The following is a 24,400-nucleotide window of genomic DNA, read 5'->3' on the forward strand; positions in this document are numbered from 1 at the left end:
GCACTAATTACTTAAATGCAGAGTGTGTCACTCATAAAATGGGTGTTCTGGCTACCACGCCAGTAAGCCGTCTCTATGGGACAGAGCACACCTTTCCCACCTGGTTTTGAGACGGGGTGTGGTCGTCTGCCCACAGCGACTTGTTGTGGGCCTGTTCTCCACATGTACTCGATGTGCAATCAGTGAAGCCACAACCGAGCCACATATCAACACGGGACTGCGCAATTCAGGGGCGGAGCCTGCATCTTCGCTATATGGTCCAAATCAAAACGTCTAGACACAAGCACCCAAACATGCACCAAGCCTACATCAACCAAATACACAGAACTGTAAATGTAACACCGGTAAAAAATGAATGAATTCAATTAATAAACACATAAAGTATGTATCTAAGCAATTGCTTTTAGCATGCAAAAGTAGAAATGAAAATGAGAATGAATTCTCTGTATGGAATCCACTGAAGCTCTGCTACAGAACAATTTTGCGTGCTCAGAGTTTACATCCCCTATTTGAAGTCAGAGATGAAGCAGAATACATATCTATGCTGTATGATGCTATTCTCATTCACTGAAACCTGAACATGTTAATGGGAGACGTTCTAACTGCTCAATGAGCCCTGTAGAAGCACTGAGAGTAGCTAGACACAACACAACATAAAGGAAAGGCATGCTGTTTGAGAGAGAGAGAGAGAGAGAGAGAGTGAGAGAGAGAGAGAGAGAGAGAGAGAGAGAGAGGGAGAGAGAGCGAAAGAAAGCAGCCTATCTCATCTTTCTGTTCCTGCAGGAACACCAAAGCTATTTCTCCCCACATGTAGGAACAGACACAGGAGAGAGGTGGCAGACATCTAGATCAAGGTCAGGCCTCGGATTGACTCATACTGACACTCCTTAACCCCCTCCATCCTCCCAACAGCTGTTTGTTCACCTAGACAACTCCAGCCCCTCAGTCTTACCCAACTGCTCTGCCGTTCGGTTGATGACGGGACAACATATGTGTGCGTTTGAGTGATCAGCTACATAATGTAATCAGAAAGGGCTCTGAATCTATGGACAGTCTCTGAAGACCCATTTCAGTCACTGTATAGCATGTTATGTCCACTTAATATCACCAGGCCTGACCCCAGGACAGCCCACATGCCAGCCAAACCCCGGAAGTGGTAGGTAAGCCCCATTTCCATGCCTGTTCCGAGGCTCTGGTTGCACATTCCACAAACCCTCGTCGCCTGGGACCACCATTGTTTCAAGATGGTTGTTCAAGTCATGGCCCATCTGGTCAAGGTCTGAACTGGCCTTTGATGTGGAGCAGAGGCAGGGCAATAGCGCCCCCTGCTGCCCCACGAAACATACTGAACTCCGCCTGAGGGCTGGAGCCGGGCTGGAGAACAGGGCTGAGGCAGAGCTGCACGAGCTCCACACACGTGGTCTGCGTGACAGCGGGTTTTTGCTAAAGCTAAAGCATCACGCTCTAGTTCAGAGGTTTGGCTTCAGAGAGCTCCAGGACCGTGGTGAGTGCAGAGATTCACTTTCACCACGAGCCCCTCCATCACCAGCTGCACTCCAGAGCAAGAAGTATATGTGTACAATAAAGTACACATCTGGGAGGGTTTGGAGCGAAGCTAAGTGAAGCTTCACAAAGAGAAGCTAGGAAGTACATGAAAGTCTCTATAAACACTGGCTGAGAGAACTATAAAAGTGGAGCGATCACGTTTCCTGAGCTAGACGCACGAGAGGCAGACGTGCTTGGTGTGAAGGGTAAACATAAATGGGACCGTGAGATAGAACCAGCATCACGCAGAGACAGGCCTGTTTATGGAACAGCTGTCTGGACTCAGCCGAGCCACCCATGCCTTCATGTACTGATTTGCTTATTTATGCAAGTGTAACATATGGTTTTCTTATGACTTAAAAGGAATAATGTAAATGCAGATAGTTTCCAGATAGATTCCCATATGCCACCAAAAACAAACAAAAACACAAACAAAAAGACCTCCTGCTAGAGTGTTTGACCAGCTCATCTAGCACATTTGGCAAAAGGGTTGTGTTTGACAACCTAAACCTTCATCAGATTGAGGAGGAAGACGAGGAGGGTCCTGATCTCTTATAGCACTAGGCCTCTGGTTCCAGACGGAGAGAATTACAGATTTTTACAGAGCATTACATCTGAAAGAACACTAAAATCTCCCTCTTTCTTCCTCCCTTCCTCCCTCAATCGCTCATCTCATACATATGGTGGTCCAGAGAGACACTACGGCACGTTCCTGTGTCTGAGACCAAGAGCCTGGGCCCAACTGAGAGATCCTACTTATCACCGATCATCCCAGCCAAGAGGACAGGACAGGAGAAGAGAAGATATGACATCTGGTTTGAAACTCAGTATTCCAGGTAGAAGAAAGGAAGAAAAAACTCTTCTGTCAATAATGATAGTGTGAGAGAGTCTTTCACATCCCTCCCTTCAAATTCCACACACACAGTTTGATGACCCCTTAATCCAGAGGCCAAACAAGGAGAATGTGTGTGTGGCACTAAACCCTGACCCACTCTCAAACATCCAGTTCTTCACTTCACTTCTAAAGCATGCTTAGGAAGGATGAACAAATGAACACCAGACAGAGAGAAAGAGTTAGAGGTGAAGTGAGAGAGGAAGACAGGAATAATTAGTTAGCTAAACACTGGAGGCTGTAAAATCCACTTTTACACCTGCTTAGATTAAGTGGTATTTGCTGGCCATTCACGCCACACCGTAAGAACACACCACCCCCAATACTCACAAACATTAAACTGGATTCAACCCAAACATTTTCTCATTAGTTGTTGCTGCAATCAGTATCCACAAACACAGTCATAAAAAATATTTAAAGCTTTATGTGTGCCACTTCTATTGCACTGGAGACATTAAATGGGTAGACTTGGAATAAAACAGTCTTGACTATTTGAATGAAAAGTGAATATGTTAAAAAGTTAAGAATAAAGATGTCAATCATACAAATATTAGCAATCAACTGTCATTGTGCTAAGATATGAATCTTACATGGTGGACTGCAATGGTTTCTACAATTTATATGGGTCTGTGACTGATGACAGCAATGATTCCAGCCTAAAACGCAGAGCAGATGACCCCAATACAACAGGCGCTCAGCGGAGGCATAGTCGGAGTTAACACCAACCGCTTAGACAGCGAGGGTGTAGCGCACACACCGCACTCCAATACAAAACATTCCAGCAAAGCTTAGGAATAAGAAGAACAAATGAGTAAGGTCAGGGCCAAGGAGATGAGTCTCGCTTAAATCAGATTCAGCAGGACCTGTCTGTTACAACACCCCCCCCCCCAATTAAAACCATCAGTGTGGCTTCGGGCCTCAGAAAGCTGTACGTGACTCAACACGGTAAGCGCCAGAGAGAGGAAGGGCAAATCTCAATGGTGCTCTCTAGGAGGACAACCGTGACACGGCAATTAGACTGTCCTTGCAGCAGGTGAGATAACGCTGGAATTTGTTGCCCTCCAGGAAAGAGAGAGAGAGAGAGAGAGAGAGACCAGGACGGAGAAAGAGAATCAGGCTGAGAGAAAGCGCCATCCCTGCCTGCCTAAGCGTCACTACCCCCCACAGAAGGGAGTGTCTCCAGGCACGTCTGGGAGCCCCGGGTGGATATCGTCAACCTGAATGGATGTTGTGGCTACGCTGCAGATGGTTGATGAGAGGACTCAAAGCAAGGACAGATGCATTCCACCAGGATTGAGCTTTTGGGACACGCACACCGAAAAGCCTGCTTACACGCGTGTGTTCAATCAAAACAGCGCTAAGAATGTACGAATTTAAATGTACACACCTGTGTAAACAGACACAGAAATACACACACACACACACACACACACACACACACACACACACAACCTGCAGAGAAGAGATTACAGATTTTGTCATGTGCGACAGGTTCAAAGGAGAGCCCTATGGTGTACATTACAGGCAAACTCCTTCATCTGGGAAGTAAAGATTTCTGTTTCCAATTAAACATTTGTTCCTAGATTTAAGCAAATATGTCTCATTTTTTAAAAAAACCCCTTGAATTCAGTTCAGAAACACCACATGTATATAAATCTAGGGTAATAAAGACATTGAATAAAACACACTTCTTTGCTGCCCAATCAGAGGCCTGAAATGAGAGCCCTTTTCCTCTGGACAAGTGGAATTCTGGGCCATGCACAGAATATCTTAGCGCCCACCAGAGGGTGTAGTCTCCCAGAAGCAGTAGACTGGAACCTTACGCAGGGCATTCCACACTGGGCTGAGTTAGATGGCTTTGAAATAAGGGAGGGGGGGGTCATCATTCTGGCACCAGGAGCGGCCATAGGAGGCCTGCAGTCTTAAACAGGTAGGGCATCCAACTTGGTTTCCCTGGTAATACAAACACCGTGTAAACATGCCCAGTGCGTGCCCTTTCTTTCGTGTTGCATAAGCAACATGCCGTGTCTGACGTGAGGGTCCCTCCTTCGACCTGAAGGTCCTGCACTTCAATAGCTGGGAGAAAGTTACTGACTATGAGCCTATATAACCCCCCCTCCCCCCCCATATGTGGTTCACTCCTCTCTAAAGGACTGACAGTGGCCACACCCCCTCTTTATACTCCAGGCTCAAAAAGTGCAAGAAGGGGTGTATCCCTGAGAACCAGTAAAAGAGGATCTCGGATTCCAAAAGGAGATTTGGTGCATTCCAACAGCCAATCAATGATGAGGGATGTGCAGATTACATTCTGAGACACTGATGGTACGGGTCCACCACAATGTCCAATGAGAAGTAGGAACATGTATGACATGATGCCTATAAGGTGAGGTCATGCTTGCCTTGTGAATAATGGAGTCCCCTACCACTACTAAATGCTAAATACCACTACTAAATGCTGATCAGTGCCTCTGGTGATAGTGTCCCACAGGTCCTCTCCTGTCACTGTAGCTATGGGCTAGTCTCATTTTTGACCTCTCTGTCAGGTATTTTATTACACAATCACATATGAGAACCTCTAGTGCGTCATACAAATTGAATGAAAATTAGCACAATTTGATTTGATCTGTCCATTTAATTAATTTTGGGAGTTAATGAAAACATACATGGAATGTTTTTTTTTTTTTGTAATTCATTTCCCACCATCAGTGACATTTGGCAATATGTCAGTTTTCTTGGATATACTGAAGAACAAGTTCATCAGATGATCCATAATCGAAAACACAATGCACGAATTTACCATTTGGTGAGAACAAGTGTTCTCAATCACACCAGGTGGATAAAACTGTGGATCCGAAATACATTGTCAAATTACTGCTGCGGGTTTAAAGCCACGCGCGGTAATGCAACAGACCAACGACGTCTGTCTTTTCAGCGCAACATCTTCGTAACTATTAGGCATGCGATAGCAAAACTAGTTACAGGAGAAAGACATTTCATCAAAGATGAATCAAAAAATAAAAATAACCCAATACAAACACTATACTGACTGATTAGCAAACAAAAGACTTGTTTAATTCTCAATGAAAGAGAAACAAGCCGGCATGTTCCCACAAGTCACCCCTACAGTACAGACGTAAGAAAAATGTGATGCGCGCAGGAGAGCGACGCGCGGTCAGCCCAACGAAGTGCAAACACCTCTCTCTGCATTTCTTGTCCTACAGTATGTCAAACACCCAAGTTACGTGCCTGAAATAATGCAAACAAACTACAATAATACACTGTAAAGACGAAATAGTTTCTACTTTATTTAAAGACCTCCAGAACATCAACTCTCCCACTAGGTAAAGTAGGCTAACAATCCCTATTTATAAACTTCAGCCTAGTCGCGCGCTTCGTCTCGCGATCCGAGGAATACGCAGTGCATTATATTATATGGTAATAGCAAAACGTAGGTTAAAACTTAAAGTACCCTACAAAGCAATTGTACATATACTTACCGCGGATTCAGATTCCTGTACCCCTCTGTACAGAGTGATTAACACTAGCACCACGACGAGGTTGATCAGACTCTTAAACTTTTTATTCATTTTAAAGAATCTGCCCTCTTAATAATGACAGCTATGACTATGCGTACATATATAACTTATCATATTCCTCTGTTAACTTTACAGTTGCAGGAATTGTTGATTTAAAAGTAAAAAGGTAGATTCTTCTAAAGTGCCTAAGCCGTCCACTGTAAGGACCGCTCACTAGCTACTGCAACCTTAACTTTTTCTCTATCCCCTTAACCTGCTGACCGCACTACTTTGAATCACTCCGCCCATGAACATACTAGTGCCACACAAACCCTCGTAATTCAAGCCTCAAAATAAAACATTTTAGAGTAAATCTATGCATATCGTTTATTTAATTGGCAAAATATAATATAAAACAGTGTTTTATGTATGGTTTAACTGTATGGGATTTCCCTAAAGAACACTTAAAATTAACTTAATTGCGGAGGTGCACCGAACCACACACTCTAATCAATATTTTTCTTCAGTGTTTACTAATTTCTTGACAAATATGTCAAATAAGCCAAATAAGTACAAAACACGTTTAAAAGTATAAATAGGCTAATACATTTTATGGGAATACAAATTGTTTGAATTTAACTGTAAAAAAGCAGCAGGAGCCTAGTTAATAAGGTAGGCTACTTCTAAATGTTAATAAACGCAATGGGTCTAACCACAAGTAGATACGTACATTTGGCAATAAATGCAATGTGAAATATACTAAACCGATTATATTATAAATTGAGATTTGATATTTGATATTACTAATTTTAACAGTATGACTTTCATTTGACCTGCTTAATGTAAATAATGTTTACTTTCTCATTTATTTACATTAAACTTAAACTTAAATTTTGACTTTTTAAATAAAGCGTTTGTGACAATCTCTTAAGAAGAGTAGAAAACCTTTAGGCCTATACTTTATTTGATAATTCATCATGGAAAAATAGTCCGTTAATATATTTGTGTTTGGTTTGTGATTACTTTCGTTTGGTTGATTTAATGAGTTATTATCAGGGTGTAAAAACCTTGATTATTTTTGTGTGTATCCCTAGTCTAACGTTTGTGGTACTAACAGCTCGATGTACTCTGTTTTATCTGCTGATGAGTGTAGTCCACCTATTCACGAGCTCCGTGTGATCTACGCCCCGCCTCCCACCACCCGGACACCGCGGTGCGCCGAACCGAGAGGAGTGCGGAGAGACGGGCTATCTGGGCTCCAGGTCCGTCAGTTCAACTTTTCTCATTCTCACGCAGCTATAACAGTCCAATTTGCACTCCAACTTTAGCGTCGCAGCTGCAGCAGTTATAACTTCACGATAAGCTACTAACACTTTGATATTTCTTCTCTCCTGTCTTTCCCAAACCGACTCCGTGGCGCTCGAAGTGGACGGACCGCTCGGATTCTCCCGTCACCAGATGTGAAGCCGTTCGCGGTGCCTCGTCGTGAAGAGAGGAGAACCCACAGACAACTCAGAAGTTCTCCTTGAAGTTTGCACAATGAAGTTGTGGTAAGGAGGCAGTGATTTATATCTATAACACCTTTACATAATAGTGCTTTATTAAGTTTGCTCATGCTAGACTTGTCTAGACAACATATGCAGGACTGCTGCAGTGGTCCTAATGTTGATCAATAGATCCACCTAGAGTTGATCTTTTGTTGCAGGATTTGTGTACTTGGTGCTATCTTGTCGGTGGAGTCTACCCGTGGGGTAAGTGCGCTATGATTATTGTCCCCGTCAATATAAGACACATTTTTATTCTGAGTGTTTTACGTTAGGCTATGTCTATTCGCCTTTCATGTCGTAACTGATTTAAAAATTAATACACGGTGCTTTGCGCACCAGAGCAAAACGCGTCTTCGAATATTACGCCGACCTCGGATATTAAGCACCTTGTGGATTTAATAGCCTACCACGTCCGATGTGTGTTTTAAAAGTAGAGTTTGGGGCATTTAGGTATCTCACTGGGTTTATGATCTCAGTTGTGATGATCTACAATCAATCTGTCTGCATCATTGTCATACACATCTTTGAATTACTTTTTTTTATTTTTAGTTTTGTTTTCTGTTATTTCTGACCACCTGTGACTGTGCCCATGTATTTTAAAAGTTTTGTGATTTATCTTTTACTCATTTGTCGGCGCATAGCCTACAGACATTGTCTGTAAAGCTAACGACCACGCAGTAAAACAGTGTGAAAATAGTCTGACAGCCTCTTTACTTGTTAGCTGTATGAAGCAGCTTTATTCAATCCCATTGGGGAGTGGGGAGTTGCATTCAGATATTTCATAACAATAAGCGTAAATGATCACGCCTTCTTATTAATATGTAAAAGATGCTGTGCACGCCCATTTACTTAGTTGTGCACAGTGGCCTGCGATGAAACTGGCCGTTACCCCCCAAAATTCCTTCTTCCTGTTGGGGCATCTATATGTTTAACCACTTCAGACCAGGGCTAACAGCAAAATGCTCTTGTATTCAGACTGATCCAGACACTTCATTAAAACATGATCTCAGAAGTCACTGTTTAAAGCATAGGTAATTTTTTTTAATGCATGTTGTTATAATGCTGATGTGCTTGTAGAGGAGAATATGGGAGCCCTGCTGTATGATGTGAAGAGCTTGTCGATGTGGTCATAGGGTGACAGGGTTAATTGGCTCAAGTTTATCAGTGTGGTCACTGCATGACGGTTGACTGGCTCAGGTTTCAGACTCAGGAGCCAGACTGTGCCAATGGCTGCACTGAGTGCTTAAGCTTTAAAAGGTCAAGAGAGAACAGTCTGAGTTAAGTGAAAAGGGAGTTCAGAGTTAAGAGAATAGACTTAGTTAATAGTTAAGACAATAATCTGTTAAGAGAAGAGACTGAGTTAAGAGAACAGCCTGAGTTGAGAGTTAAGCTAAAAGTCTGAGTTAAGAGTTTACACACCAACTTCACAGACTTGTTATGTTTTTTGTGGAGCCTGTTACAGGCTTTGTTTCTTCATAATGATAATTAGTATTCTTATAGTATTTATCAATACTATGAATAGTATTCATAGAGATTATGTACATACATTAAGTACATACATTTACTTCTTTTTCTGTGACATTTGTAAACATGACCCCCCCCCACACACACATAAAGGTCCTTAAATCACCAGAGTAAAGAGATGAGGTGAACTAGGTCTTTTTCTTGTCATGTTCAGGCCCTCCAGGTGTTGGCTTTGTTAGTGATTCACTGATTCACCTTGATAACCATGGCCTTATCATGTATTATCAGCACAATCACATAAACAAACACACATTAAAGTAAACACACACACACACACACACACACACACACACACACACACACACACACACACATATGTATAATATATATATATATATATATATATATATATATATATATATATATATATATATATATATATATATATATATATATATATATATATATACATACAAGCGCTTTGTGACAACATGTGTTGTGAAAAGCGCTATACAAATATATTTGATTTGATTTGATATACATACAAACACACTCACCATGCACACATTACTTTACCTCATAAAACATTTTAAACATTTAAAAAAACATTTAAAAACATTTTTATCTCTTATATGCAAGGGATTTCCTATACACCTATTCCATAAATCTGCCTTCTTAATATCCTGATCGATAACTGCATGCTGGTGGTGTTGATTTTGCACTGACATGCCAGATGATGGAAGCAAGGCACTGCTGTCTGGATTCCAGGCACAATAAAAGTGAACACCTTCTCTCTCTCTCTGTACACACACACACACCCACACACGTACATACCCCTACACGCACACACACACACACACACACACACACACACACACACACACACACACACACACACACACACACACACACACACACACACACGCACATACCCCTACACGAGCACACACACACACACACACACACACACACACACACACACACACACACACACACACACACGCACATACCCCTACACGAGCACACACACACACACACACACACACACACACACACACACACACACACACACACACACACACGCACATACCCCTACACGAGCACACACACACACACACACACACACACACACATCCACACACGTACATACCCCTACACGCACACACACACACACACACACACACACACACACACACACACACACACACACACACACACACACGTACATACCCCTACACGCACACACACACACACACACACACACACACACACACACACACACACACACACACACACACACACACGCACATACCCCTACACGAGCACACACACACACACACACACACACACACACGTACATACCCCTACACGTACACACACACACACACACACACACACACACACACACACACACACACACCCACACACACCCACACACGCACATACCCCTACACGAGCACACACACACACACACACACACACACACACACACTCACACACACACACACACACACACACACACACACACACACACACACACACACACACACACACACACACACACACACCTAGGGTTGTGAAGTTAGTGTTTTCCTTAGAAAGCCACAACTGTGGGAGGTTACAGGCAGATTAATGTAAACCCTAAACAAAAGCAAGTGGACACAAATTTATCTCCGCAACACCTGTTTCTCGAATGTTCCTAAACCAGCACTTTCTCAAAACAATGTGGGGTGTGGGTGATGATGCAACTTTTTATCTAGAGAGGTTTTATCCTGACATGTTGAGATATTTCCCTCTTGCTGCAGGTGCCATTCTCTAGAATGTTCCTTCAGGTCAAGCCGAGGCACTGAGATGGCCCTTTGATTTGTTGGGGGCATTTCTCCACTGAATACACCTTTGCCCTAAGGCTGCAGACTCTGTTCGAGGCTATTCTAAACTCCACCCATGTATTCTAAACTCCACCAATCTGTTCCAAACTCCACCCATGAACCAATATTTCTTGCACCGTGGCGAGGAAGGGGATAGTTTTTTAATGGCCCTCCACCAGACATGAGATTAAGTGGTTAAAGATATCAGGTTGTCAGCTCTGATTAATGGGTCTCTCCTCAGCTGTATGACAAAGTGGTGACTGCACCTTCACTACTAAATGAAATATCGTCCTACGAGCAGTCGACTTTATTCTTGGCAGTCGACTTTATTCTACGATAGTTGAACCCCAATGAAAGTCACTTTTTGGGAAGAGTGTTCCACATACTGTAAATGGCTCTGTCCCTGCAGATGGTGGAGTGCATACAGGTAATTGCACATGGCAGCCCTCCTTTAGTGGAGTTACCCCTCCCATCTGTTAATGTTAATAAATTAGTTTTAGGTACAGCAGAAACCACAGGCTCAACCAGTGTTGTTTTGTTTTATTATTTAGATGGAAGTCTAACCAGACTCTTAAAAGTATACTGATGTAAAGGGCATAAATTGTACACGAGCAGAAAACGTACCTGACCACCAAAACAAATAGGTTTACTTTAGAATGTTTTTAAGCTCCCCCACAAACACACACACTCTCTCTCTCTGACGCCCCCCCCCCCCCCCCCCCCCCCCATACCCACACTTCCTCGGAGAGAAAGAAAGAGAAATTAGCAGAGATAGGAGTCTAACATTTGTACCAATTGATTTATCACAGAACCTATTAAAGGGCCTTTGGCATGGGAGAAGATAGAGGGACAGAACAGAGCAATCCTGAGGAGATGGAAGTGCATTTTACTAAGAGGCCTGCAGCCCCATGTCTATAATCCTCCAGTTGTTGAATGTGATAATGAAGTGAGGGCTGGTGACCATGCAGAAAAGGTGAGATGTCCAGGGCAGAGCTTAGTGGGCCGAGAATTCTGAGGGAAGGTCCCTTGCTTTTCCCTCTCTCTCTTTTTCCTCTCTCGCCAGTCACACGCTCCGTTCTTCTCTTTCTCTCATGCTTTCTCTTCTCTCTTCCTCCGCCTGCCCTCCCTCCCTTATCTTTATCACACGTTTTTCTTTTTTGTAACCCTTAGACATGGAAAAGAGCGTGACGTCTTTGTAAGTAATACATTTGAACATTCTGTAGCGACGTGTCGTAACACGTTACCCTTTCATTGACAAACCCTCCATGTTGCTTCATCCACCTCTACTCTGATCTCATGGAGGTGGAGGTGTCTGTGAACGTGCTTCCAAACGCAGACGGACCTCACGTTCTCACCTCAGCTCCTGTTACGCGCAAGTTCGTTCAGGCGATGCTGCCACTTTTATTACAGCGATGACTGAAATTAGCGCTGGAGTGGGTTGGTGCATGTCTTCCACGGTCCTCTCCTCTGGACTCACAGCAATTAGTCACGCGTATGACGCACCATGCAGAGGGTTCGTGGAGTTTATTTGTTAATACCCCGTCTAATACAGTCCAATATTGTGGCAGGTTACATTATAGAAATGGAATCTGATTAAATGTTTCTGTACATTGTACCATATATATATATATATATAACCTTTACAGCCAAACCAACTGGGCTATTCAGTTTGTGTGTTGTAAGAGAAAGACGAACTTAAAGGCCAAACATCTCTGACTCTTAGACCTGGTGTTTTTGATTACAGCCCTGAGTCCTTTCTCCTCTGATGGGTAATGTATGCAGCATGGCAGAGAACTATGTGTTGGATTTCATTTGCCTCGGGTGTTTCTTTGCTTTGTCGTCCTCCTTGTGTGGGAAAAATATTTTCATTTTGTTATTAGTATTTGTGGTAAAACATTTATCATCCTTTATTACACTAATATGAGCTTATTCATCATGCTCTATTACATTAATATGAAATAACAATAATGTGATTTTTTTATACTTCTTGAGTATTTTAGTGGACCGTGTGGTAACATGCAAGCAAAGAATTTTTTTTATGACACATTTTACATTTCCCATTTTTAAACATACTACAATAATTGATATGATATAAACCCTCTTTATTGCAAGTGAAGAAAATATACTTTAATAATTATACATATACTTTATATAAACTTTAATTACTATTCATTCACTTCCTTTGAGGTGGCACTGTAAAGTTTTCCTCTAGGCTCCAAAACAACGCTTAAGGTTAAAGTTTCAGTGAACTCTATAAAATTTAACCACTTGCTTTGTCTGCCTCCTGTTCACAGCGCAACAGTTCATTGGGGCTTTTGATTTGGAATGAGTTCACTAAAGCATTTTTTTTTCCCCCTGCAAAGTTCAGACCCTCCAGACACAAATTCCCGCGTTGGTAATTCTCGTGATGGCATTCCGAAATGCGTGACAGGGGCAGGCCTCGGCTTAGTCTGCAACCTTCAGCCAATCAGCTGAACCACACCTGCACATTCCCCCCTCTGTCACACCCCCCACCTCTTAAAGGAAGGAGAAAACAGGGAGGGCGCCAGTTACCTGATGCCCCCTCTGTTCACGCCCTGCAGAGACCCGCTCTTATTTCCCTCCCCCAGTCGCCTGCTATGAGAGCATTAGCGTCTTGTACACTATTACCTGAAAGAAAAGCCTCCCTTCTTCCTCTTTCTCCCTTTGTGCTTCTTTTGTCGCTGCTCTGGAAGTAAACCCCCTCTCTGACCTTTACGCCACCTCACAGAGCTGTAAATACCACAGCGGCTCTACCTGTCACGCTCACCTGTTCCCCAGTGTGCTTCTGGGCAAGTGAAAGAGAAATGGAGGTGGCGGTCTTAAATCATGCCTTTAAGATGATGTCATGGACTGGCATGAGATGAAGAGGACGTAAATCAATAAACGATGAGTGGCACGGATAAGCCCTCGTGCTGATTGGCTGTTTATCCTGCCAGTCATTCCTGCAAACCATCTCTGCACTTGCATTCTCGCTTGTATTTGACACAGAGCCGAACGGATGTTTCTAATTCCACTTTAGGGGCAGAAGGGCTTAGTCTTTGCAGGTCTAGGCTCAGGTCAGTCTGCACAGCTTGCACAGCTGTTCCATTCAGCAGATCACATCTGTTGAACACCAGTCTTCTTCTATCTGTTCATCGTGCTCTTGCTCTGTTTTATGCCTCTCTTTCATGTTCTCACTAACTTCATTTAAGAGCAGAATGAGTAATGGAGTGTAGGTAGATGATGTGAGGTTTCGACTCACTATCAGGCTCTGGTCATATCTCCAGATTGTCTGTGGACATGTTTATTGTCTCCAGATTGTCTCTGGACATGTTTATTGCCACCAGATTCTTTCTGGACATGTTTTTAATGAGTCAATTACATTGTTTATGACTCAATTAATTATGATCTGTAAATAATCTCTGAACATCTAGTGGTTCTCAATGGCATAGCCATAGCCCTGGCCTTATTTGTATGAGGTTTAGGGGATGACACTATTTATCAAATAGACAACAATGTACTATAAATACGACTCTTAAATCCTGGAGGAGAGAAAGAAGCCTTAACTGTTGTCTGCCAAGGAATCCTAGAAAGAGTTTTCCCACAAAAGTATCCATGGTGTCTGTGTGTGAATGTGGGGTATGGTAGCCCAACGTGACTGCAGCGATGTGGCTGTCTGTCTGCTGTTTTCAGTGGTGTGCACACTGTTGGTGGGCAGAGGCTCTCTGCATTTATAAACACACCACTTAGACCTGAACCACACCACTTAGACCTGAACAGGATGTGGGTTTTAAAGCTAAACTCCATGTATTATAAATCAATCAGTCTCAATAAATAATATTTATATATGTCTCAATAAAATGACCCTAGTGATCCAAATCAATATTTGCTTGAACGCTGAGAAAATGATAGAATTAGACCACACACATTTATATTCATTTAGGTGTTTTTTTAAATGTGATTTTAATCAGTTGTTATCTTTTCATCTTCGATTAGTAGTGTTATTAATTTTGCAGATTGAAAAAGATGATGCATGGAAAATAAATGGACGTTTCTGAGAACCATTTCTTTAATATGAATCCAAACCAGGTGTGTAGTCTGGAGATAGTTCCCCTGGCCTGGTCACTCTTACACCGTTCTTGGGTCTTCAACAAAGGGATCCACAGATCAGAAGACATTAAGGTTTCTGCCTCTGAGTTCTGAGATGGTTAGCTTTCTAGACTTGAATGCCTTCCTCTAACCTGAGATAATGAATTAAAGATGTGCTCTACAAAGTTCTTTGAGAGTTCTACTCTCTCTCTCTCTCTCTCTCTCTCTCTCTCTATCTATCTATCTATATATATATATATATATATATATATATATATATATATATATATATATATATATATATATATATATATATATGTGTGTGTGTGTGTGTGTGTGTGTGTGTGTGTGTGTGTGTGTGTGTGTGTGCATATATACCTATATAAAATATATACACACCCAAACATTTAAGTTTTATAGCGGAGTTGTCTTGGTACTGCATTCTTGAGGGAGGAAAATAACCCAACATGGTAGAACATGGTAGCCATTGGGCATTACAGGTGTTCTGACCTAAATTATCCATTAAAACATATCTGAGGGGGGTCCACCTGACTTCACCTCAGCACAACTCTTGGAAGAATCACTGGAGTTGGGCCTTTGTGGCGGGTGGCCTGTTGGGCTCCATTTCCTGAGGTCACTGGGAGAGACCGCAGAGGCCAGCTGTGTGGTTTCTGACACGCTGCATACATCAGCACGGACAACCGGGGTCAAACGTTTGCATATAGGAATTACACACTTGTCCTATGTATGAAGCATTACAACAAATAATTATAACTTTATAACAAAAAACATCATAACACAAAATACAAGTTTCTCAAATTCATCCTCAAATGCCAGTGTATGTTCTGGCTCTGTTTAAAGAGATCTGGGACCCTTACTTTAAATCTCTGTATGGTGTCACATCTTGTGATTCAGTGGGGGGACGGTTTTTCCCTTGCGGGGGTAGGTGGTGGCGGTTGTCTTGGAGACCGTGTGGTTGGACAATACAGATGAACAGCTTCTCAGCTGTGTGTCTCTGTGGTTGTCTCAGCTCAGTCCTGGTCAACTCTTCTGCCCCAGGAAGAGAGATAGGTAGAGGGTCGTAACATCTTGAGGCATTCTTACGGTACCCCCCACAGTAAATCAGTGTTATATTGAACTGAGTCATGTATCCAGCTAGGATTGCTACATGGTGGTGTGGTTTATTCACATGGGGTGTCAAATGATAATGATATATATTTTTGCTTGTGTCAGTTACTCCTAGCTGAGTTTTTAGCAGACCTGTAGTTGATGTTCATTAGGTGAACTTGTCATGGTAAGGCGTCATGCTGATTTTCTAATTAAAATATATAATAAATTATAACTCCTTAATGCCCTATTTTCTTAAACGAATCAAAATGTTGTAGGAGCCTACACTAAAACATAATTTTCTTAAGTATACAAATCATTCTTCATTTTAAAATCTTCACATTTACATTTACATTTAGGATTGTATATTTAGGATTGTATATTTACACAGTGACAGATAAACATTGTAATGTTTGTAATGTGAAGTAAATTGTAATATTTCTGTGCAAGTTTATAAACACTACCATGTAAACACCACTATATAAACACTACCACATGTTACACAGCACAGACTGATCTGAAACATACTATTGTTTTATGGCACGAACTGTATAGACTAAAGTTTTACTAGAAACTTGCTGGGAAAGAGAAAGAGGGAGAGATAGAGAGAAGGAGAGGGAGAAAGCTTGTTTGAAAACAGTTATGGGTTAGAAATTACTCAACCCGTCCTTTAATAAAAATAAATCGCTCATCTGTCCGAAGTTTAATATGGATAGGCCTATCAAATATAAAATAAAAAAAAGTTAATTTAATGATAAGTAAAAGTACGTTACGAAACCTGGAACATTTAAAAATTCCAGACATGTTGCAATATTTACATGGCGATACCTCATATTGGGTTTCACATGAAACCCATCATCCACCAACCCCCACCCACATGAAACCCCCACCCACATGAAACCCATCACCCACCAACCCCCACCCACATGAAACCCCCACCCACCAACCCCCACCCACATGAAACTCCCACCCACCAACCCCCACCCACATGAAACCCCCACCCACCAACCCCCACCCACATGAAACCCCCACCCACCAACCCCCACCCACATGAAACCCGTCACCCACCAACCCCCACCCACATGAAACCCGTCACCCACCAACCCCCACCCACATGAAACCCATCACCCACCAACCCCCACCCACATGAAACCCCCACCCACCAACCCCCACCCACATGAAACCCGTCACCCACCAACCCCCACCCACATGAAACCCCCACCCACCAACCCCCACCCACATGAAACCCGTCACCCACCAACCCCCACCCACATGAAACCCCCACCCACATGAAACCCATCACCCACCAACCCCCACCCACATGAAACCCCCACCCACCAACCCCCACCCACATGAAATCCGTCACCCACCAACCCCCACCCACATGAAACCCCCACCCACCAACCCCCACCCACATGAAACCCAACCCCCACCCACATGAAACCCATCACCCACCAACCCCCACCCACACCGCTGCATGAGTGGTCTCCATGTCTCTCCTCATCTCCTCTCATAGTCCTGGTCTTGCTCTTCCTTAACACAGCCCTGTTATATTGCTGTGACTTTCAAGTGCTGCCTTCACACTGGCCAGCCAAGTTCTTCTGCACACGCTTCAGCCCTGAGCCCCCAGTGCACCATGGGATACGATCCCGACGATGACACATCTGATTTCAGTCACAACGATGCTTCCCTGTGCAGTCACATTAGGGGCTGATGTATTTTGATGAAGGATATTAATAACATTGCCTCAGTCTGATCTATATAATATATTCTCTCATTTCTGTGTTTGTGTTCACTGATGCACTTTTGTACATGAATTCATTTGACAATATTGGTATTGTTGTTCTGCAGTGTCTCCTGGAAACCTGCACCATGTTAGTCTTAGCAGATCTTACCTAGCCAGGTCTGTTCAGATGTTCAAAGTTGGGCTCTGCTCGAGGTCCGTGCTGCTCGAGGTCCGGATCAGGCTTTGAACACTGTAGTCGTATAGGGAAGGCCTGGTCCATTCTTGGCGTTGTAGACAAGCATTGGGTTTTTGAATTTTATGCAGACAGCTAGTGGGGCCAGGGAGTGTAGCAGTGCATGCGTGAACATGCGTGAACATGCATGAAGCTCAGAAGATTGAAGACTAGTCATGGTGCTGCATTCTGGATCAGCTATAGAGGTCTTATGGAGTAAGCTGCGATACGTCTTGAAACCTGAGCATCACAACCTAGGAAAGAATTAATAGGTTTAAAAGTAAATATTGGACCACCTGCTGCGTGATATGTATGTGGCCTGTGTGATAATTACCTACAAAAGGAGACAAACACCTTTATTTAGACCCATATAAGATGTGGAAGTAGAGATGAAGCAAGGACACTTGAAATTACAATTATTTTGGAAGGTAATAAATCTAATATAATAATTTTTTCCAAATCCAAAATTTTTTTTTTTCCAAAACAATTTTCTATTCTATTCTATTCTATTGGGTATTCACCAAGCGGAAGTTAGCTTTAGACTACATATGATTAATGTAATGCTTTCCACACCATGCAATCATGCCTTCCAGAGACTTGAGTCATATGGCTAATTGATGTTGTCATTAACATGCTAGTAAACATGTGCACCTCCCATTGCTCTGTGGAATGGAGACTGTGTCTGAGCAGGTGGTGTGGACAGAGTCAGTCTGAATTTGGGCAGCGTTGTAGTACAGACTGGCATTCTTCACTTATAGACCTATCAGATCACTTATATACCAAACAGAGCAGCGGGTGAAGTGTGCCTAAGGTGATGGGTGGGGAAGGCTTCTGGGGCTTGGAAGGGTGTTTTGGTTGTGTCTGAATGGGAGGTGGATTTGGGGAGGGGTCTGTCTGTGGACAAGGTGTGTGTGTGTGTGTGTGTGTGTGTGTGTGTGTGTGTGTAAACTACTAGAACAAGGGAGGAATGCTGATGAGAACTAAAGAACAAGATAGTGAGGTAGTGAGGGAGATGAGTGGAGTAGGGCCCCACCTGGTTGCTATTCATGTACTCTGACAAAGTCAGTGCCAAGACATGTTGGTAGAGGTTCAAGTGTTTGTCTTTCCTGGGCCCCTCCACCCCATTCATAATCCCCAATCTTCTTCGACTCTCCCCCAGCCTGCTGAAAAGATTGCACTGACATGCCTTGTCAACTCTAAACACATATATTGCATTCCAAGTTAAGGGTAGTTCGTGTTTATCAGTTACTGTATGATTGGGACCAGATTTGTAAATATTGACATTGCATTAGTTTTGAGGTGATGTCAACTTGAAGCAAGATGTGAACTCAAAAAAATGTGAAGAAAATTTTTAAGCACACCCAGCAGTGACTGTTTGTATAACCCTGAAACTAGTGTTTGAATTCCTGATACACTCCTTATGTTGAACAGAAGCAAAACCTGAGAAAAATTACATGCCCCATGAGATGTGTCTGTTTGAAGGACTTCTCTCGAGTTCCTCAGAGGCATCCAGAACAACATTTGGACAGTTTTCTTTAGTGCCTACTGTCAAATGCTACAAAGACATGCTGTCATGGGCTGGTGAGTGATGTTCAGTTATTTGACGGTGTCTTGTGGGTCATGGGGTTAGGCCCCATCACAATCCTTATCGTTTCATTCCTGAGGTGCATCAGCGCTAGTGAGGCCCCCTGCCTCACACTCACCTCAGCTTAGGAATCACAACACAGATAACTACACAGGAAATCTGAGCTTAGATCTCCCAGAACAAAACATTCTAGAAGATTCCCATTCCCTTATTAGTTCAGGGAGTACGGGTCTTTGTCTCAGGGTAAGGCCTCTTTTTAGTGGCCATTTAAAGCCCGACAAGAACAAGTAGATAAACAGCCTGAGACGTTCACAAACTGGACATAGATGTAATCTGGAGTCTTTTTCAAGCACTGCTTTGCCACCACAGGAGACAACCTGAAATCCTGAACGTCTGAAGCCTCACCAAGAGGCGATTGTCCGTTATGGACGTCTGATCTGACGTCCCATTGGCGTGACCTCTTCAGATGCGTCCAGGAAAAGGTCAAAGAATGAGATGCTTTACTGTGGCCCTTGGGAACAGTAGGTCAGCTGAACTTCAGTATCACGGAGCAATGAAGAAGTCATGGCCCGGTTCTCTTGACCAGTGATGCATTGTCTGCTTTGGTTCCTAAACATCCTCTGAATGTGTGCAGAACTGAAAAAGATGAGAAGGGACTTAAAATAACAAACATAAGGCAGCTGCCATGACGGCATATAATAAACAGAAACACATCCGTTCTTGTCTCTTTCACCAGCATTAAAGGTTCATCTTATTTACTTTGGAGATTAGGAATGTTTTGCACAGAGCCCCCTGTACCAGGACAGGACTGTAGGATATTTTCTGACACAAATAGATCTTTGTAGAAACATGCTAAACATTTAGCAAATGAGCCTTTCAGTGATGGTCATTTAGTTGCATTAAGGAGAACAGGAGGCATGCGAGGATGGATGAGAAGACGTTTAAGAAAGTTCTTGATGTCTATCAAAACACAGCTGTGCTGCACTTCGGTTACTCAGCCATGGAATTTCAAAAGAACCTGTTAAGCTCAAATGAATTTAAGACATCCAGTCACAGCAGTGCTCAGCAGTCAAAATGTACCTGACACAAAAATAACAGCAAGAAATGACAACATAACTGACTGATAACTAACATAGTTACAATGTAACTTGCACAAAACTACAGTGTAATGTAACTGACCAAAAAGTTACAACCGGCACAGTTACAACCGGCACAGTTACAACGTACCTGATAACAAAATGAACAGTATGAAACTGAAACCAATATTAGCAACTGTGTACTGGTATATTGAACACGCACATGCAACCTTCCTTCAGAACGCTTCTTAACATCTCATGTGTCTGAACGGTTCATTGACATATAACAGTACATTGCTGAGACGCTGAGTGGTTTATTCTGCTGGATTTGTGCCTGTGGTAATGTGAGGAGGCCTGAAGTCAAAGTGACATTGTGAAAGTCCTTGAGCTTTGCGCATCAACACTGCTTGTGGATCTGTCATGCATTTCAAAACATTGAATTTCCTTACATTAGACACCAGACTTCACCAAGGCTTCTGTCCCTAAAGCCTCAGAGAATGCATTATTATATTATACTAACTCATTAGTTACTGTCACGTTGAGGACCCCGGCCCTTTTTTTTTTGGGCGTGTGTATACGTAGTCCACGTGCTTTGTCTGCGTTGCGTCGGTGGATATCCGTGGTTCGGGTTATGTCGTGTGATTAATAAGTCTCACCTGTGACTTGTCTCGTAATCACGTGGGCTAATGTGGTTTGTCTATTTAATGTGCGCTCGCGCAGTGTCCTGTGCTCGTCTTTGTCTAAAGTCTGCACGTTGTGTGTATGTGCTTCAGTGTTCTCGTGCGCCATTGCGCAATATCTGTTATTATTAAACGTAACGTTTGCTACGTAAGCGGGGAGTCCGTGTCTCGTCCTTGGCTGCGCCCGAACGTCACAGTTACATTAAACATTCAGTACATTTTATTACTAATTAATTTATTACTGTAATAATTCAATTAAAATGGTGTAAGCAAACACACTGCTTAAAAAAGCAACCCAAATTTGCTTTTGTCCTAGCAGTCTGGATGTGATCCTAGTATTTCAATAACCATGCATGGACAGACAGCCCTCTGTGACAGACTGTGCTTTTCTGTGTTCAATATAACCACGAATGCAGGAAGACTTGAAGTAATTTACTATATATCCAAACCTACTGGTGATGACCATTGAACATATTTGGATGGTCAGGCACCACCTGACCTGGGTTCTGATGGAATAGCATGCTTTAATGTTTCCTGTCAGGATGAAAATGAAACTCTAGGTTTGGGTACAAATGACTAGCTCTGTGGATGGGGAAAAATTGGCAAAGGCTTTGCTGCAAAGAAAACAGAAACACAGAGTGTGAAAGAGGGTTTTCTGAATGTTGCGGGTAAAGTTCCTTCCTAACGCAAGATCCTACCAGAAGAGCAACATGAAGCTAAGTACATAAATAAAAACATTCAGTCCCATAGTCTGTACAGCATCTACACTGCATATGGATTCCAAGCTTCTCATGTCACAAGAACAGACTCATCTACGTATCTCCACATATTTAGGCCCACTGAGTTTTGAGTCTTAGAATGTAGAGAGGTGGTAGTTTTTGTAATATAAAGCTACATCAAGATTGTACGTGGACATCAAATAAAAATGATAAAAGACAATGAAGGAAATGGGGCCTTTAACAGTTAACCATTAAGTCAGGATGGACCAAGATTAAATGTTCAGTGTGAATTTACAATGTGTGTGTGTGTGTGTGTGTGTGTGTGTGTGTGTGTGTGTGTGCGCGCGTGTGGGTATGTGTGTGTGTATGTGCGTGTGTGCATGTGTGTGTGTGTGCATCTGTTGTCGGGGGGGATTGTTTCGGCAGCCAAAGAGTGTGTGGCAGTAGATGGCCGTATTTCACCAGCATGTCCCACGTTGGTGTGAGAGAGTCCATTCTGGTGTTCTGTGTCCATTCAGTCTGCTAGTCACCATTCATCATACCGACAGTCTCCATGTTCGCTAAAGGCTTTGGAAGAGTAGAACTTGCATGTTTTTGAAAGAGATGCTCAGAATGAAATTATACTTTGTTTTGAGCTTTGTCATTTTTTTGTTAAAACTGCCCATGGGACCCAATGCCACTCATTTTTGGTCGGTCAGGACTCCATAGAGACCACAGTTTCTGTTTCAAGAGAGTGCACCACTAACAGGGACCTGAGGAAACCCAGAAACTACTAAAACTGATTCAGAGAGTAGAAGTAGACTGTTTGATTTCATGTCATAATTGTGTCGCATTACAACATGAATAAGGAACTCATTACCCGTTCTAAACTTTTTGTACTTTGTGAAGTAGAAAATGCAGCAAGAGACAATGTTTGCCTGTCTTTAATGAAGAAGCCAGCGTGTTGGTCGGGTCGGGTTTACTCTGTCCTCCTAATCCAGTGGAATGCACACTGGCACTAGAGTTATTAACTTACCTCAGGATCAAGATGGTGATTTCAGCATGCGCATGATTTAGGCAAGGGCACCTTTGCACTAAAGGAAAAAAAAACATCTAATTTATTTACACTATTAACTATTGTAGATAATTTTCCTGGATATTTTTCCTCCTGCTATTTGACTGGTTTATGGTTTAAGATTTGAGATTGTAGTTACAGACTGCAAGAGGAGAATTCACATTATAAAATCTTACACACATAATATTTCACTCAATTTAATGGACTGCACTTCAGTTAAGCATATGTGTGTGAACAGATAAGACAGGCAATTGGTTACTGTTTAACATAGCTGCTGTTTAATAATACCTACTGTGTAATCTACCTACTGTTTAATTTATCTACTGGGATACTGAATTTATCCCACGGCATCAGACTGAAGCATGAAGTTGGTGTGTGGACGTGTGTGCGTTAAGACACGCGTGGTTGAGCGCAGGGAATCACACAGTAGTGTGAAACAAATGTTTCCAGGTGAGAAGAAAAACACAATTGCCATTTGCTGCCCATTTAAGAAATCGGTACTGTAAAAAGTATCTTGTTATCACATTTGGGTGGTTCTCCATGACAACCTTTGGCTGGCAAAATGAAAACATTTCTTTGAGTGTTATTCAACCGACATCAGCAGGAATGGCTACGTGACATGGTTAACTGCTAGGACGATGAGTGAGTAGGTCTCCAGTTCATTCCCCTCTCCTTGCTGGAGCTGCTCTGAGATCACGCCCCCTCTAGTTGGAGCTGTTCTGAGATCACGCTCCTCTAGCTGGAACTGCTCTGAGATCACGCTCCTCTAGCTGGAACTGCTCATGAGATCACGCCCCTCTAGCTGGAGCTGCTCTGAGTTCATGCTCCTTTAGCTGGAACTGCTCTGAGATCACGCTCCTCTAGCTGGAACTGCTCTGAGATCACGCCCCTCTAGCTGGATCTGCTCTGAGATCACGCCCCTCTAGCTGGAACTGCTCTGAGATCACGCTCCTCTAGCTGGAGCTGCTCTGAGATCACGCTCCTCTAGGTAGAGGCTGCTCTGAGATCACGCTCCTCTAGCGAAACTGCTCTGAGATCACGCTCCCTCTAGCTGGAGCTGCTCTGAGATCACGCTCCTCTAGCAGGAGCTGCTCTGAGATCACGCTCCTCTAGCTGGAGCTGCTCTGAGATCACGCTCCTCTAGCTGGAGCTGCTCTGAGATCATGCTCCTCTAGCTAGAGCTGCTCTGAGATCACGCCCCACTCATGCACACTCTCCAGCTCAAGAGGTTCAGGTCAGGAGCTCAGAATTGCAGGCAGTTTGTTGAGAATTCACATTTTCTTGCAAATCCAAAGGTAAGC

The 24,400-nt window shown here is 42.9% G+C and overlaps 2 protein-coding genes across 4 annotated transcripts in view; one reads left to right on the forward strand and one right to left on the reverse strand.

The window, feature by feature from the left end:
- The window catches only part of col4a5 (collagen, type IV, alpha 5 (Alport syndrome)), a 43,566-nt gene extending 37,363 nt beyond the window's left edge, over positions 1–6,203 (reverse strand). The window contains exon 1 of the mRNA XM_076987473.1: positions 5,935–6,203. Coding sequence (XP_076843588.1) covers positions 5,935–6,024 — 90 coding nt within the window. The 5' untranslated portion in view covers positions 6,025–6,203. The remainder of the gene's footprint in view (positions 1–5,934) is intronic.
- Positions 6,204–7,099: 896 nt separating this feature from the next.
- The window catches only part of col4a6 (collagen, type IV, alpha 6), a 73,436-nt gene continuing 56,135 nt past the window's right edge, over positions 7,100–24,400 (forward strand). For all 3 annotated transcript variants that reach the window (XM_076987470.1, XM_076987472.1, XM_076987471.1), the window contains exons 1-3: positions 7,100–7,214; positions 7,379–7,502; positions 7,658–7,703. In XM_076987470.1, coding sequence (XP_076843585.1) covers positions 7,492–7,502; positions 7,658–7,703 — 57 coding nt within the window. In that variant the 5' untranslated portion in view covers positions 7,100–7,214; positions 7,379–7,491. The remainder of the gene's footprint in view (positions 7,215–7,378; positions 7,503–7,657; positions 7,704–24,400) is intronic.

The sequence above is a fragment of the Brachyhypopomus gauderio genome, unplaced genomic scaffold, assembly GCF_052324685.1.
Source record: "Brachyhypopomus gauderio isolate BG-103 unplaced genomic scaffold, BGAUD_0.2 sc52, whole genome shotgun sequence".
NCBI lineage: Eukaryota > Metazoa > Chordata > Actinopteri > Gymnotiformes > Hypopomidae > Brachyhypopomus > Brachyhypopomus gauderio.